The 13,837-nt window shown below is 33.2% G+C and overlaps 1 protein-coding gene across 3 annotated transcripts in view; it reads right to left on the bottom strand.

Annotated features, from left to right (window-relative positions):
* Positions 1–3,135: 3,135 nt before the first annotated feature.
* Positions 3,136–13,837, bottom strand: part of LOC142340262 (uncharacterized) — a 64,142-nt gene continuing 53,440 nt past the window's right edge. For all 3 annotated transcript variants that reach the window (XM_075390821.1, XM_075390822.1, XM_075390823.1), the window contains exons 2-5: positions 8,290–8,473; positions 7,311–7,415; positions 6,247–6,384; positions 3,136–3,466 (exon numbers count right to left, since the gene is read on the bottom strand). In XM_075390821.1, the coding sequence (XP_075246936.1) occupies positions 3,308–3,466; positions 6,247–6,384; positions 7,311–7,415; positions 8,290–8,473 (586 nt within the window). In that variant the 3' untranslated portion in view covers positions 3,136–3,307. The remainder of the gene's footprint in view (positions 3,467–6,246; positions 6,385–7,310; positions 7,416–8,289; positions 8,474–13,837) is intronic.

The raw sequence follows: 13,837 nt of genomic DNA, 5'->3' as shown, positions 1-13,837 counted from the left end.
ATAAAAAATTCGAATTAGGTTTGGGAGCTCTTTTTTTTAGAAAATTTGCAATTTTTTTGTTTTTTCAAGTCACCTAGAGACTACTAGACACTTTTAATATCGAAGTTCCGTTAATGACAAACCTCTTTTACGATCAAATGAAGCCCAATGAACAAAAAATTTGGTTCAAAGGGATCGCTCATGTTTTTTTTTTTTTGGATTCGTATCTCAAATTTCGTAATTTCAATTAAAATTTTGATTTATTTTTTCAAGGTTTTACTAAAGTTTTATAATCCTATGGCAAAAACTTGCTGACTAAAGGTGCAATAGATTTGCTAATGAGCATTAAGTGAACCTATCTAGTGCTGTGAGTGGACAGCTAATGGCTGTTAAGTCTTTGAAAATTAATTTCGAATTTTTTTTAAAATTAGTAAATCATAAACTTATTTTTGTGAACTGTAAGTTCGTCTCAATAAAAACAGGATTGAGCTCCTTCATACCACTGCAACATAAGTTAATCTCATTGGCGGCTTTATCAAATAACTATTGGTTATACGTCTTCAATGCCACAAGATTTCAAATTTTTTTCAAATTTTTTTCGACAGTTCGTTTTATTGGTTCATTTTGAAATCTTATCACGTCATCCTAATATTGATGGCTACATCATCCTTTAGTGAAGACGTCCAAAGGATCATAGATAAAATTTTCTGGGCGAAAAATATGGTTTAAATGGCTTCAGCACTTTCTTCCATTTTTCTAAAGAAATTTTGGTTTTTGCCTGTATTTGTTGTTTTTTTTTCATAGTCATAAGACATATTGTGATGTCTTATTGATTACCTAGGCATGATGAACATCCTTTCATTCACATCGTGGCATAGCTGAGCGTATTCATTCAATTCCTATGAAAGCTTTTGAGTTTAATGGCTGTTAAGACTTTCAAAATATTCTTTTTTTGAAATTTTTTTGAACATAAATCAATCTTAAGCTTATTTTCGTGGATTGTAAGTCAGTCTCGGTAATGACAGAACCACTTTTTTTACATCAACAACAATTTATCTAGTTAGTGTTTTTGTCTTCTAACTATTGGTTTTTTTGACTTCGGTGCACGAGTTTTCATAATTTTTATAATTTTTGGATTTTTTTTTGTAATTGTGGTTCCTTTTGAAATCGTATTACATTATCCTAATATTGATAGCTCCCATTGGCTTAGTGAAGACGATCAATGGATCGTTGAAAAAATTTTCAGAGAAAAAAGCTTATGGTTTAAATAGCTTCGACACTTTCTTCTCTCAATTTTCTACGGAACTTTTGGATTTTGCCTGTTTTTGTTGTTGTTTTCATAGTCAATGACTTGTAATGTCTTATTGATAAATTTTGAATGACAAACATCCTAGTCGTCACATCATCTAGGCATAATTTAGCGTATTAAATGCCTTCCGTTGAAAGCTGTAGAATTTTATGATTTTGATACTATGGGTTTTCTCAAAAATTTCGTGGTTTTGATGTATTTTTTCTTTGCCATAAGACTAATTGTGATGAGTTATTGATGTCACATGAATGAAACCTATGATTGCTATTTCATCGAGGCAGAATTTAGTGTGTTTTATTAACTCCGTTGATAATAATTGAATTTAATGTCTTTGATACTAGGGTTTTTCTCAAAAACTTCGTGGTTTTAATATCTTTGTTTATATTTGTTGTTTTTCAAGTCATTTTGTAGCAATAGAAACAATCACCTTGCTTTTAAAAAAGTTAATTGAAAATAGAAGATTTTATACTGAAAAGTTCATTCTCTAATGGCTTGGAAACTTTTCTCGCTTAATTTTGGTGAGTTTGCTGTTTTTGCTTTTTTTTTAGATAGCCGTGAAATTCTGATCGGTCTCATAAACCTGTAATGTTGCCCGTAATGTTGCCCATAAACCGGTAATGAGTGATGTTACCCGAAGCAGTCAGTTTAAAGCCAATAGTCTTAAAAATTATGATGATATACATCTTCAAAGATTTTTCAAACTTTTCAGTTTTTTTGTTCTTTTCGTCAACTCCAATTCCTTGAATTTCAAAAAACAACTTGTCTACTAATATTATGTCGTAACTGATGTTTTGTTTGGTGGACATTATGCGTTTTCAAAAAAAATATTGTGAGTGGTGTATTTGTGTTTCTTTTTTTCTCTTCTCTTAGCTTATTCAGGTAATAACAGATCCCAATGATTTTCAAATGTGGCCCAAATGAACGAGCTTCTTTTCTCTTTCAGTATAATTTTAGCTGAATGAGTATAAATGTTAACTGAAATAAAATTAAATAAAATTCAGAGAATAGCTAATGATTTTAATGGCTTGATTAATTTATGTTATTGTTCGTAATTTTTTGAGATTTTCTGCGTCGTTGTGTAAATTGTTCGTTTTTTTTTCGAAATTTTCTGCGTATTTAGTTTATTCCTAGGGTTTAGTCTCAGCAAAGACAGGTCCAATTAGTTTCATATTGAGTTTTTAGTAAATTTATCAAGAATTATTTTGCTAAAAAGCTAAAGATTTTTTTAGACTTTTGAAATTATATGGTTTAAGAAATGTTGATTGATCTTTGACTTTAACCTCCTTTTTTTTCTCTATGTCAACTTTTTACCTAATCTCATTATGAAAAACATACATCTGCTGTATAGTTAGCAAAAACTAAATTTGTGGAGTTAAGGTTTTATCTGATTGCATTTTGACGTTGTTACTAGGTGCTTTTAAAATTATATATTTGGTTTCTGCCGTGAAAATTTTGTTTTTGCATATTTTGTTGTTTGCTGTATTCTCTCGTAGTCTTTTTATCGGTAGATCTCGTGAGCGCTGTAATGAGAAATGGCATTATGTAATTCAATTTGTAGTTAGGTTTTGTAGCATTTTTTTAAAATTCAAACATCTATTTTTGTTATCTCTTCGTTTGGTTGACAATTAAGTCAAAAATGTAGATGAGCTCGGGTCGGAACATCATGTGCGAACGCACATTAACGAGCCGCCTTGTTTAAGTTTTAAACTTAGTTATCGTTGCAATGTTTATTGGCGATGCCTTGGTGTTCTAGTTTTGCTGCACTAAACGGTTAACTGTTTTATTTGGGGCGTTAATTTTTATGCCTAAAGTGTAGCTTTTCAAATGCTGCGTTCGAGAAAACTGGCTACATCAAAATCTTCATTGATGCAAATTATGACATTCATTATATATTATTCGCACTGAATTTGTCAAAATCTCAATTAAATTGATGAGATAAAAGCAAGTTCATCAATTTTGAGGTGTCATTTTAATTTGGACTTTGGTTTTTTTGTTCGGGACTTTGGAGATTTTTGGAGCTCATCTGGTGAAATCCCAAGCCAAGGCCCTTTTGTCGTAAGGAGGAGAATTGGAAGCTATTTCCACTGGGATGACGCTTTTCTTTGTAAAGTCCCAAGCCAAGGCTCGCTTGTCAGAGTCATACTTCTTGGTGAAGTCCCACGCTAATGCCCTCTTATCCTAAAAATACCCAGAATTAAAGGAACTTGATATGTTGCCAAGACATAAAAAATAACGACTTTTCAAAAGAAAGTAGGGAGATTGGGCCGTCTTAGCAAGACCTGGTTAGGCTAAATTGTGATGATAAATCTTCATGTCTTGATAAGTTCTTGGGGGGTGGAAGTTCTTGGTAAAAACAAACAATTAGTGTGTTCAGTTTTTTCACATCGTACACCAAACTTAACGGCTAAAACCTAAAGCGTTATGCGTACTGAAAGTAGGCTATATGTTTATCAGGCCAATGAGAAAGAGACATCCATTTTGAGACCAATGCTGAAACTGTGCACTTATCTCGAACTAATCAGTGCAGCATGTTCGTGCCAAAAGTGTCATCAACCGCATATAAAGATAATACTTAATAACAAAGTCAATATAGAGTCAAATAAAACCTAAACTAAACAAATTAACATGTAATTCACTAGAAAAAACATGAGACCAGTCCTCTGTGCGACTCGGTAACAAGTGGACGAAACAGAGAAAGCGCAAAGCAAGAAATACGTTTATAACTATTAATTTCAAATAATTAAAACCATTAGATATCAACAAATTTTTCAGAAAGTTTATTTTCATTCATTCCTCCATATGAAGACACTGAGACCTGTCCCTAAGCAAAATAAGGCGTAAGTCTAAAAACAATCAAACGAAAGTTCAATCAAATTTTGCGACAAGACGGTGTCGAAGCCGTTAAAACCATAATTTATTCCTTAAAAATAATACATGCCCAATTGCGGGCTCTTTGAACACCAGCCAGAATGTTGATAAGTGACCTCTGAATGGTGAGACTAGGTAACATATAGACAAAAAAGAACAACAAGAGGCAAAGTGAAGATGCACTATTGTTTCGAAAACTGATTCAGTCATTAAAACATTAGCTGTCAACGGAAATTATAAAATAGGTACAACTATTTGATCAGAAAAAATCGTTCAGAACTGTCGTTATCCAGAAAACGTCATATGTTCACAAAAAGAGCGACAAATTCAAAATAAAAAATAAAATAATTTTTCCAAAAGCGGTGTCCAATGCGTTAAAACTATAAGCAATGCAATTAAAACATTAGATATGCTAAACTGTGCCATTCTTCCTCACCCTTATTGTGAAATGCGATCTGTATTTAAATTGAGTGCGTAACAAGTAGACAGTTTTTCAAAACTTTTGATTTTAAACTCATAAAAAACTTCAGCACTCATTTGACCACAATTATCCCGAATTTTTCATACGACTACAAAAAGAACGAGCAATGAAGACAAATAGAAAGTTCACTAAATTGCTAATTGGGTCTGCAAATAAAATTTGGACGCCGCTCCACTCATCCACATTGTCGACTTACGTGTCTACCCAATGAGGAATTGAGAGAATAAACATATTGTTCAGCAAACCACCAAATGAATAAACTAATGCAGCGTTAGATGGCCAATGAGAACTGCCATTAACAAAAACACTATACACGACGATCTTAAATTTCAAATAACAGCAAACATTAATTAAAATCAAAGGTCGATGTATATAATTAAAAGAAAACTCAATAACAAAATCAAAATGGCATGATATAAAACTTAAACAAAAAATTAAAGTGTGCGGCACAAAAAAAGATGTGCGGCACAAAAGGCCAGATCTCATGAAATCTGGCTTTAATGAGACTTTTTAAGATTTCGACGAAAGCAACAGATGAGACGAACTTCCAAAATAAGATTCCGTTTTAGAAAAATATTTTTCCAGGTGATGAAAAATAACAGGTAGCAACAGAAATCCTTATAAACGCTTATTTATTCCTCATGAAGTATAAATGTGGTAGCCATTAAAACCACTTCACATATAACATTTGATAAAGCAATTAAGACATGTCATCATCCAGAAGATGTCATACGACTACAGAAAGAACGAAACATCAGTCATTTTTTTAAAAACCAATTTATTTGACAAGACAACATTGCCGCAGCCGTAAAACCATAAGCAATTCACTGAAAACGTTCAATTGGTTCAATTGAGTAAAAGGGATGTCCCCATTTGAGTGATATTGTGTCAAGGATACAAAAAAATAGGCAGATATCCTGAAATCGCAATTTAAAATAGAAGTGCGTAGTATCAAAGCTAACAAACCGCTATTTAAAAAAAACTCTTCTAAGGATGGAATTTGAGCTCGCTCGAGAGAAGAACATATTTCTCTTTACTGACACTTGCTAAATATTGACAGAAGTAAGATAAAAATTGATAAAGTTCAAAAAATTCACTGAGCTTTCTTAAACTAAATTTTTTCGAAAATCATAAACATAAGCTTTCAGCTAAAAACAAAAACGGATCATCTTGCAACTCCTTAGGAAGTGATTTTGACTGGCTATTAGTGAACAAGGTCATATGGCTACAAAAAACCAAAAACGACAGAACTAAAAATTCCACAAACAGTTTTACGAAACTACAGTATTGAAACCAGGAGATATTATAAACCATATAATTAAAACTAATAACCATTAGAAGTGTTATATGGTTCAGCAAAATGTCGATAAATATCTATAAATCTTTGGGAAAAAACGAATTTCAAAAAATCACCGCTCATTAATATATCGATCGGCGAAAATTGATTAAACAAAAAACCCGTTTGAGTGTATAGTTCCTTTCCCCATGGGCCCTCGGCCCGGGCATTACAGTTGGGTCGGAAGAACAAGTTAATGGTCAATAAACATGAAACTTTCACACTAGTATAACGTGTCTAGTAATCCTTAACTCGTTTAACGGAGCTACAAACCTCTGGAATAAGAGCAACGGGGGTTCTCTTAGTAAAATCCCAAGCGAGGTTTCTCTTGCCGTCCAAGTCCCAAGGCATAGATTGTTTTCCTTCGTCTCCACTGCGTCTCGTGAAGTCCCACGCCAACGCTCGCTTACCCTAAAGCAATCAGTTGTTGACCGAGCACCTCGAAATATGTCAGAAAATGTTACAAAAGTTAACCCAGGCTGAGGTTTTCCAGATTATGGCCTCTGATCAGATCAAATTAGACTTTGACCAGAGCAATTGAAAAGACTGTGGTCGACCGATATTGGGTATGGAAAGACCGTTGGTCGACTTATGAAAACACTTACTTACTAGGAAGTCGTTTCATAAAGTCGACCTCTCAACAGGGGAAAACAGACATCAAGTAAATCTTTGGTGCATTTTTTGGTTAGTTAGGAAATGTAATTCGTTGGGATGTATGACTGTATCTGTGATTAATTCAGATTTAAACGTTTTATGATTCTTGATTTAGAAGTCGATATTTTTACTGTATCGTTGCAGTAATTTTCATCGCTTGGATCAGAAAAAACATCTATCACTCGAAAAATTATAAGCGTTGTCTTTTTATTTTTTGCTAACGAAACTAAATATAGCAATATTCAATTTTTTACCTGCAGTGTTACCCTCAATGTACTATAAAATGTTCACCCTCATAAAATTTTGTATCGCTTGATTAAATTATAACCTAAAAGATAGAAGTTGGTGTGCTTTTTCTTTGAATGTTGTTTAAGTTCTAGATACTATAGAGAACTTTCATAGGTCGAAGTTCAAACTAAAAACATGCATTTATAGGCATATTGGTTCTCCTCATATGCATGCCTAGAGTTTTCCGAATTTTCGCTTCGGTTTCAATTTTATGAAACTCGCTATAAATGGTTTCGTTAATCACATGATTAGGTTTACGCTAGAAAAGCACGAACGCTTTTACCGTTAGGCTTGTTCTATCTTTTATGTTGATTTGTACATCCGCGATACAAAACGAGCTTCGCTTTTTTTCTCATCAAATTATATACAAAATAAAGGACAGAAACTATGAATACTTCTGTGTCATCGCTACTGCGTCTGGTGAAATCCCAAGCAAGATTCCTTTTCCCAACGGGAACCTTCTTGGTAAAGTCCCACGCCACCCCTCTCTTCATCAACAACTAAAATAAACAATTCACCCATTGGAATTTATACATTTCGAAACATTGGGCAATTTTGAATGAATCTTAGCTCTCCGTTATAGACTCGCCAAAATTGGAAAAATTTTAAATTTTAAAACATATAATAAAGTCGCGTTTCATGATAAAATGTAAAAATTCCCGTTCCTTTCCTATTATAGACTCTTCAGGTTGGTACGGTGTAAAGTATATATATTGTTTCACCGTATTCCATAAAATGGCGCGAAAATCAGTGTATAAAATATGATTTATTTGCTATTCTAATTTGGGAGACTAGTCGAATAGCATTGATAAATGGGGCGACAACCCGGGCCGAGGATTTTGCCCAAAAATAACGGGGAAAAGAGTGTAATGGACGTGAAAGGAGGATGGGATTGCTGCGGTTCGCGGATCTAGCCCTAGCACCCTTTGTGGGGGGGGGGGGGGGGGGAGTCTACAATGGGAGGGAACGGGTTTTTTACATTTGACTTATTATGACGACTCCCGATTTTAAATACAATATCAAAAAGCGATTTTAAATACAATTATGACGACTCCCGATTTTAAATACAATATCAAAATACAATATCCCTCCCGAATTTAAATACAATTATGACGACTCCCGATTTTAAATACAATATCAAAATACAATATCCTAAGCTAAGTCTTGTGATTATACAGAAATGTAATGCGCGTGTTAAAATTAGCATACAGAAATACTGCCCTCGAAGTGCGGCACTATTCAACCAAATAACTTTTTGTGCATGCTTTTAGTATCATATACTTATACGAAAAGTTGTCCACTAGGAATTTAGCCCAAAACTAATTTATCTCTTATTTAATGAATATATCTATGATTGGGGGAAGAGAAAGGCACCTGTGTTGGAATGTGTCCCCCGTGAAGGGAAATGGGTTCTGGAGCAATGAGAGCGGGGGCTGCTGGTCCTGCGGCATCCTCACACGTGATCAAAGACACACAACAATAATAACAACTGATCACAAACAGAAGAGATAAACTGCTGCTCAACATCGAATCACTGCTCATTTTTATCGGATGATATCTAAATAAATAAACAAATTTTTGTTATAAATTCTCCGCTCAGCGCATCAAAGCATGAAATTAATTATTTTTCCTTAAAATAAACCCTCGCATCCCTTGAGTTAGGGCATTTTTTCCCTTGTATTTAACGTGAGGGCGATCTTTGTTAATGAAAGCAATTTAAAAAAACCCGGGTTGCTCTTCCAAAATTTTCAGTAGTCGTACAAAAATGATGATGCTATACAAATCATATAATAACCAATGTGATTCTCGGTATTACGCCTTCTCAGAAAGCTTTTCTATGAACAAAAACATCCTCGCTTTTCCGTGCTAAAAAATGTGTTGTGGTTTCTATTTGATGTCATATATGATTATTGCATGACCAGACTGCAAAATATGGACCCAGAAAATAACCGGCCGCTAACCCAATTCGCGAAAGAGATTCAGGGAAAAACAGCTCCACAATAAACTTAACCGTTGAACTATTAAACAAGATGTCATTTTAATTTGCTAAAATCATTCTAGCTAATAATTCGAATGCAATACAAAAACAATCTGATCAGATTAATTAATTTGTGACTGCTTACCCTGTTTAAAAAATACTGGCTCAGAAATCCGTGCAATGTTTGTATATATTTGACGTTAAGAAGTTTCTTTCCGTTAAAGTTCCAAAAAGTTGAAATTAGCGCTAGGTTTGATCACGAAAGAACATATTCATCAGTTTTATAAGCTTTTCCAAGATTTCAATGAGCTTTAACTTTTTGTTCTGGAATGAGTGTTGTGAAGTTGTGTCTAATTAGCTAACATAATAGCAACTCTCAGAATTTTAGATCTTTTTTCTTAACTTTTTCGAGAAAAAACAAACTTTACAGCATGTAGAAAATTGATTTTTAAATTCAAAAGTTAGTTCTATTTTTTTTCAAACAGTAAATGTGTTTTCTTTTAAACCTAAAGAACAAAGAGACTGGCAAAAAATAGTTTATAGGCACCGCTATACAGCAGTAAGTTCTAAAAAAATAAGATTAAAATTTATTTGTTGATTAATGTATTTTGTTAAAATTCGAATTCTCTGTCCAACTTAGATTTTGAGGACAAACTTGAAATAAAATTCAAAACCTAATTGAAATGACGCAGAATGCTCTGGAAATTCAATACTTTTTTAACAAAAATTTGTCGGGCTTCAGGATTGGTAAGCGTAATTTTTTGTTAATTAGTTTTCACTAGAGTGATTTATGATATAAAGTTTCTGTTTTTGATATCGGAGACTATTGAAAAATTTTTCTTGCGTTTTGGAAAAAGGTTAGATTGAATTGTCAAGGTATTCAAGCCTTCCACGTTTAATTTCCTAAACCTGTAGTTTATATATAAAAACTTCTACTCATTTCAATATGTTACAAAAACTAAATTTGCTTAAGTAAAGATACTCGAAAGTGTAAGTCTTAATCACGATCAATTGTTGCCATTAAGTTTATAAGTTTGGACGATTTTCTGCGACAAGGAGCCAAATTATTTCTAATTTTCTGCAGTTTTGGAAATATACGTCACGACTACCATCCGCGGTTGTTTGAGCTGTAGTTCACATTATGACAATATTTTTTCGCTTTTGGCCACGCACCTACTCACATCTGTCTACATTTTCATTGTTTCCCATGGTAACTAACTGAGGTGGTTACTATTTCATATAGAACCAAATTGAAAGAAAACTTAAGTTTAAATGATAATTAACTGCAAAAGTTTTTCTCGCAACACCAAATAAAATAAGCTTAATTATGGACAAAGATGACAATTCGCAGTTTTGCAACTCTCAATGTCGGCTCAGCATTTACGGTTTTTAATTGTGTATCAAGCAGTTACTTGTTAAATTGAAGCAGAAAGGTTTCTGGTTAACTGAATGCTCAAAACTGTGGACAATGATTACGTTATTCATCAACAGAATAAACCAACTCCAGCTTTTTTCCATCTTATTTGTTTTTCATTACTTTTTGGACTGATTTGACTATGGTTAAAGTACAGCCTGCTCATGGATAATAACATTAAGTTATTATATTATCTTTTGATAAATTGTTGTCACTGTTCTCTACGGAAAAAAATTTATCAGTTTTAGAAGCTCTTCATAGATTTCAGTGAGCGTTTACATTTTGCTCTGAAATAATTATATTGCAGTTGTTTCAATTTATTTAACATAATAACTCCAGATTTTTAGAAATTTTTAAAACTTTTTAGAACGAAAACTGATGTTTGAAAGCATATTTGCAGATTTAAAAAATAGTTAGTTCTTCTCGACAGGTAAAGATATTTTCTGTAAATTTTGAATGCAAAGAGACTGAATAAAAAATTTTATAAACTTATATATATATATATATATATATATATATATATATATAAATATATATATATATATATATATATAATAGTTAGTTCTTAAACTGAAAAACTAAGATTAAATTTTAATTGTTGATTAATACTTATTTTGTAAAAATCAGAGCTCTTTGTCCATATTAGATGCTGAGGACAAATTCGAACAAAAAATCAAAATCTAGTTGAAATGACGCAGAAATCTCTGGAAAAGTCAAATAAACGAGCGTCATAATGTCAGATAAGAAGATTGTTGTTGAATTTTTTTAAATGCAGAAAAAAAATTACTTGAATTGGCAGTTTCTGGGTTAAGTTGGTTTGAATGTGTTAACTTTATAGAAAATAATACACAGGTTTTTTGTTGCTTAATTCAGCGGGCAATAAGGTAACAGCTATGTTCGATGCGTTTTTTGCATCGAAGTCACAACTGAGAACAATTATTTGAAAAACACATTTGTTTTTTTTCAGCAGCTTTTGTCCCTAGTTCATATGAGAGATATTCAATACTTTTTTAACAAAAATTTGTCGGGGTTCAGGTTTGGGAGATATTTTTTTTTAATTATGTGTTTTGTAAAAAAAGTATTTCTTTAAAAAAAGTATTGAATATCTTTCATATGAATTTGGGAAAAAAGCTGCTGAAAAAACATATGTGTTTTTCAAAACATATGTGTTTTCACTAGAATGAATTGCGTTATGAAATTTCTGTTTTCGATATCGGAGACAATTGAACAATTTTTCTAGCGTTTTGGAAAAAAAACGTTAGATTTAATTGTCAAGGTATTCAAGCATTCCTTTTTTCATTCTTAAACTTGTAGTTTATATAATGAGGTCGTACTCATTCCATTACGTTACAAAAATTTCATTTGCTCGAGCAAAGTTACTCGAATTTGTCACTCTTAATCAGGATCATTCGTTACGATTAAATTTATAAGTGTGGGCGATTATCTGCGACGCGGAGCCAAATTATTTCTAATTTTCTTCAGTTTTGGAAATATCTGTCACAACTATCATCCGCGATGTTCGAGCCAGAGTTGACACTAAGACAAATTTTTGTTGCTTTTGTCAGAACTTCCTCGCACAAGTTCACATCTTCAATGTATCAAATTTGGCTGGGCTGCTACAGATCACACAATACGGGATCTCTTTATGTATGCCAGTCAAACTTGACAAAAGATATAACAAATCGAAGGCAAAGATATATGCCTAAGACCTGTCTGTGCTATAAGTCTCAATTTAAAATAGTTGGGGGGCTGAAAGTATTAAATTTATAAAAGAGTAAATATAAAATTACAGCTTACTAATTACCAGTTGTGTAGTGGTGAATTGGAGGTGAGCTGTTGGGCGATCGTTCACTTGGGTGTTTCTTCAGTTATGTTATTTGTCGAAAAAGAAAGTTATAAAATTAGATCTGGAATTATTTGTCTAAGTTATTAAACAATTTTGTTCGACTATTTTATTGTTAAAGTGAAGTTAAATTTTGAGAAAAATGAAAGCAGTTGTCTGCTGCTTGTTTCTGGGAGTGATTTCTGTCTCTCTAATTTTATTCCGTCCCACTTCGCTGAGAGAAACAATTAATTCCTCTCAGCTCCGTTTGGGCCGATAGGGAGCGAATCACAAACTCACGTTCATAGTGAGGTGCTTCTTAATTTTCCTATTGGCCGAGAAGGCAGGAGAATTAACTCTTTTTTATCTCACGGAGAAATTATTGAAACTCCAAAAAATAATAAAAATCTAAAAAGCTGAGAGCATCAATTATTGATTTCGTAGGCGCCTGTTTTCTGCTTTTCCCCTCTTCTAAAACCGCAACAATTATGGTTTTCTTGGGGGCTTTTTATGAGACTCTATTGTCTTTTCCCCTGAAGCAATCTGCTTCATCTTTATAGAAATTGGGGGAAAAGATCTGCATTGCAACTGTCAAAAGCAGAAGTAATTTAAATCAAAAGAAACTGTGGTTTTACAGGCCGCCTACGTTCAACAATGTACATTTTCTATCCTGGATATAAGCGAGGAGATCCAGGCCTAAAGTTGTGTTATTTAAATAAGTCGAACTGAGTTGTTTAAATACTTGTGTACTGGTAGTCTTAACAAGCGTTAGTTTGTTTAGCGCGCGGCGAAAGAATGGTTAATTAGCGCCTAAATACGTTCGCTCTAATGCGAGATTAATTATCCGCTCATTTGTAACGGCTCTCGTAATACTACAGCTCACCCCGATTTTTAAGATAGAAAAGAAAATGATTTAAAAAAAAGAAATATATTGCATCGTATATAATTTTATTGCGTTTGGAACATATAATTGAGTTACTACAAGTTCAGATAGTTATGAAATTAATCGCAAAGGGCGATAATGGTATGCTATAAAATTAATCGCAAAGGGCGATAATGTTGTGCTGTATTATTCGAAAAATTCTGGGGGCAAAATGACTGGGCTTGGCACTGGACTGTTTCCGTCGTCCATTATATCAACCACTTCCACTACTTCGTCTCCATCTTCATGCTTTTCTGTATTTGATAGTTCCTTGATTATCCTTTTTTGTTTTCGGTTCTTCTTCTTTTGTTTATCTACTTGAGCGGATAATTGTTTGACTTGTTCAATGAGTTTCTTATTTTCCGCTCCAAGCTTCTGGTTAGCTGATGTAACCTCCAAATGTTTTCGTGCATATGCTTTATTGAGTGTTTTGAGGTTACTTTCCTCAGTCTTGTCAAGCTGTTTTGAGATTATGTACTGGCGTCTCCAGTAATCGTCGCTTGTTTCCTTTTCTTGCTTGTCCAATTTCACTCTCAGTTGTTCCAGTTTTATTGTTACTTCTTGTAACTCGGTTTCCTTGATGAAGAGTTCTTGGCGGAACTTAGAATTTTCAGATATCAGAGATTCTTTCGATATTTCTCCTACATGGTCAGATGGCGTCGGAAAAGCCGTGATTGCGGAGTAGGGAACGTTTGCGTATACATCCAACTGATTATTTCTAACCAAATAGGTTTTTTGTTCATCACTCCTATTCTTAATTCTCCATACGTTGAGGTTGTCGGGGAG

Source organism: Convolutriloba macropyga, chromosome 5 (assembly GCF_964194025.1).
Source record: "Convolutriloba macropyga chromosome 5, txConMacr16.3, whole genome shotgun sequence".
NCBI classification, from domain to species: Eukaryota; Metazoa; Xenacoelomorpha; order Acoela; family Convolutidae; genus Convolutriloba; species Convolutriloba macropyga.
The sequence above is the reverse complement of the archived record's forward strand: the minus strand, read 5'-3'. Positions and strand labels throughout refer to the sequence as shown.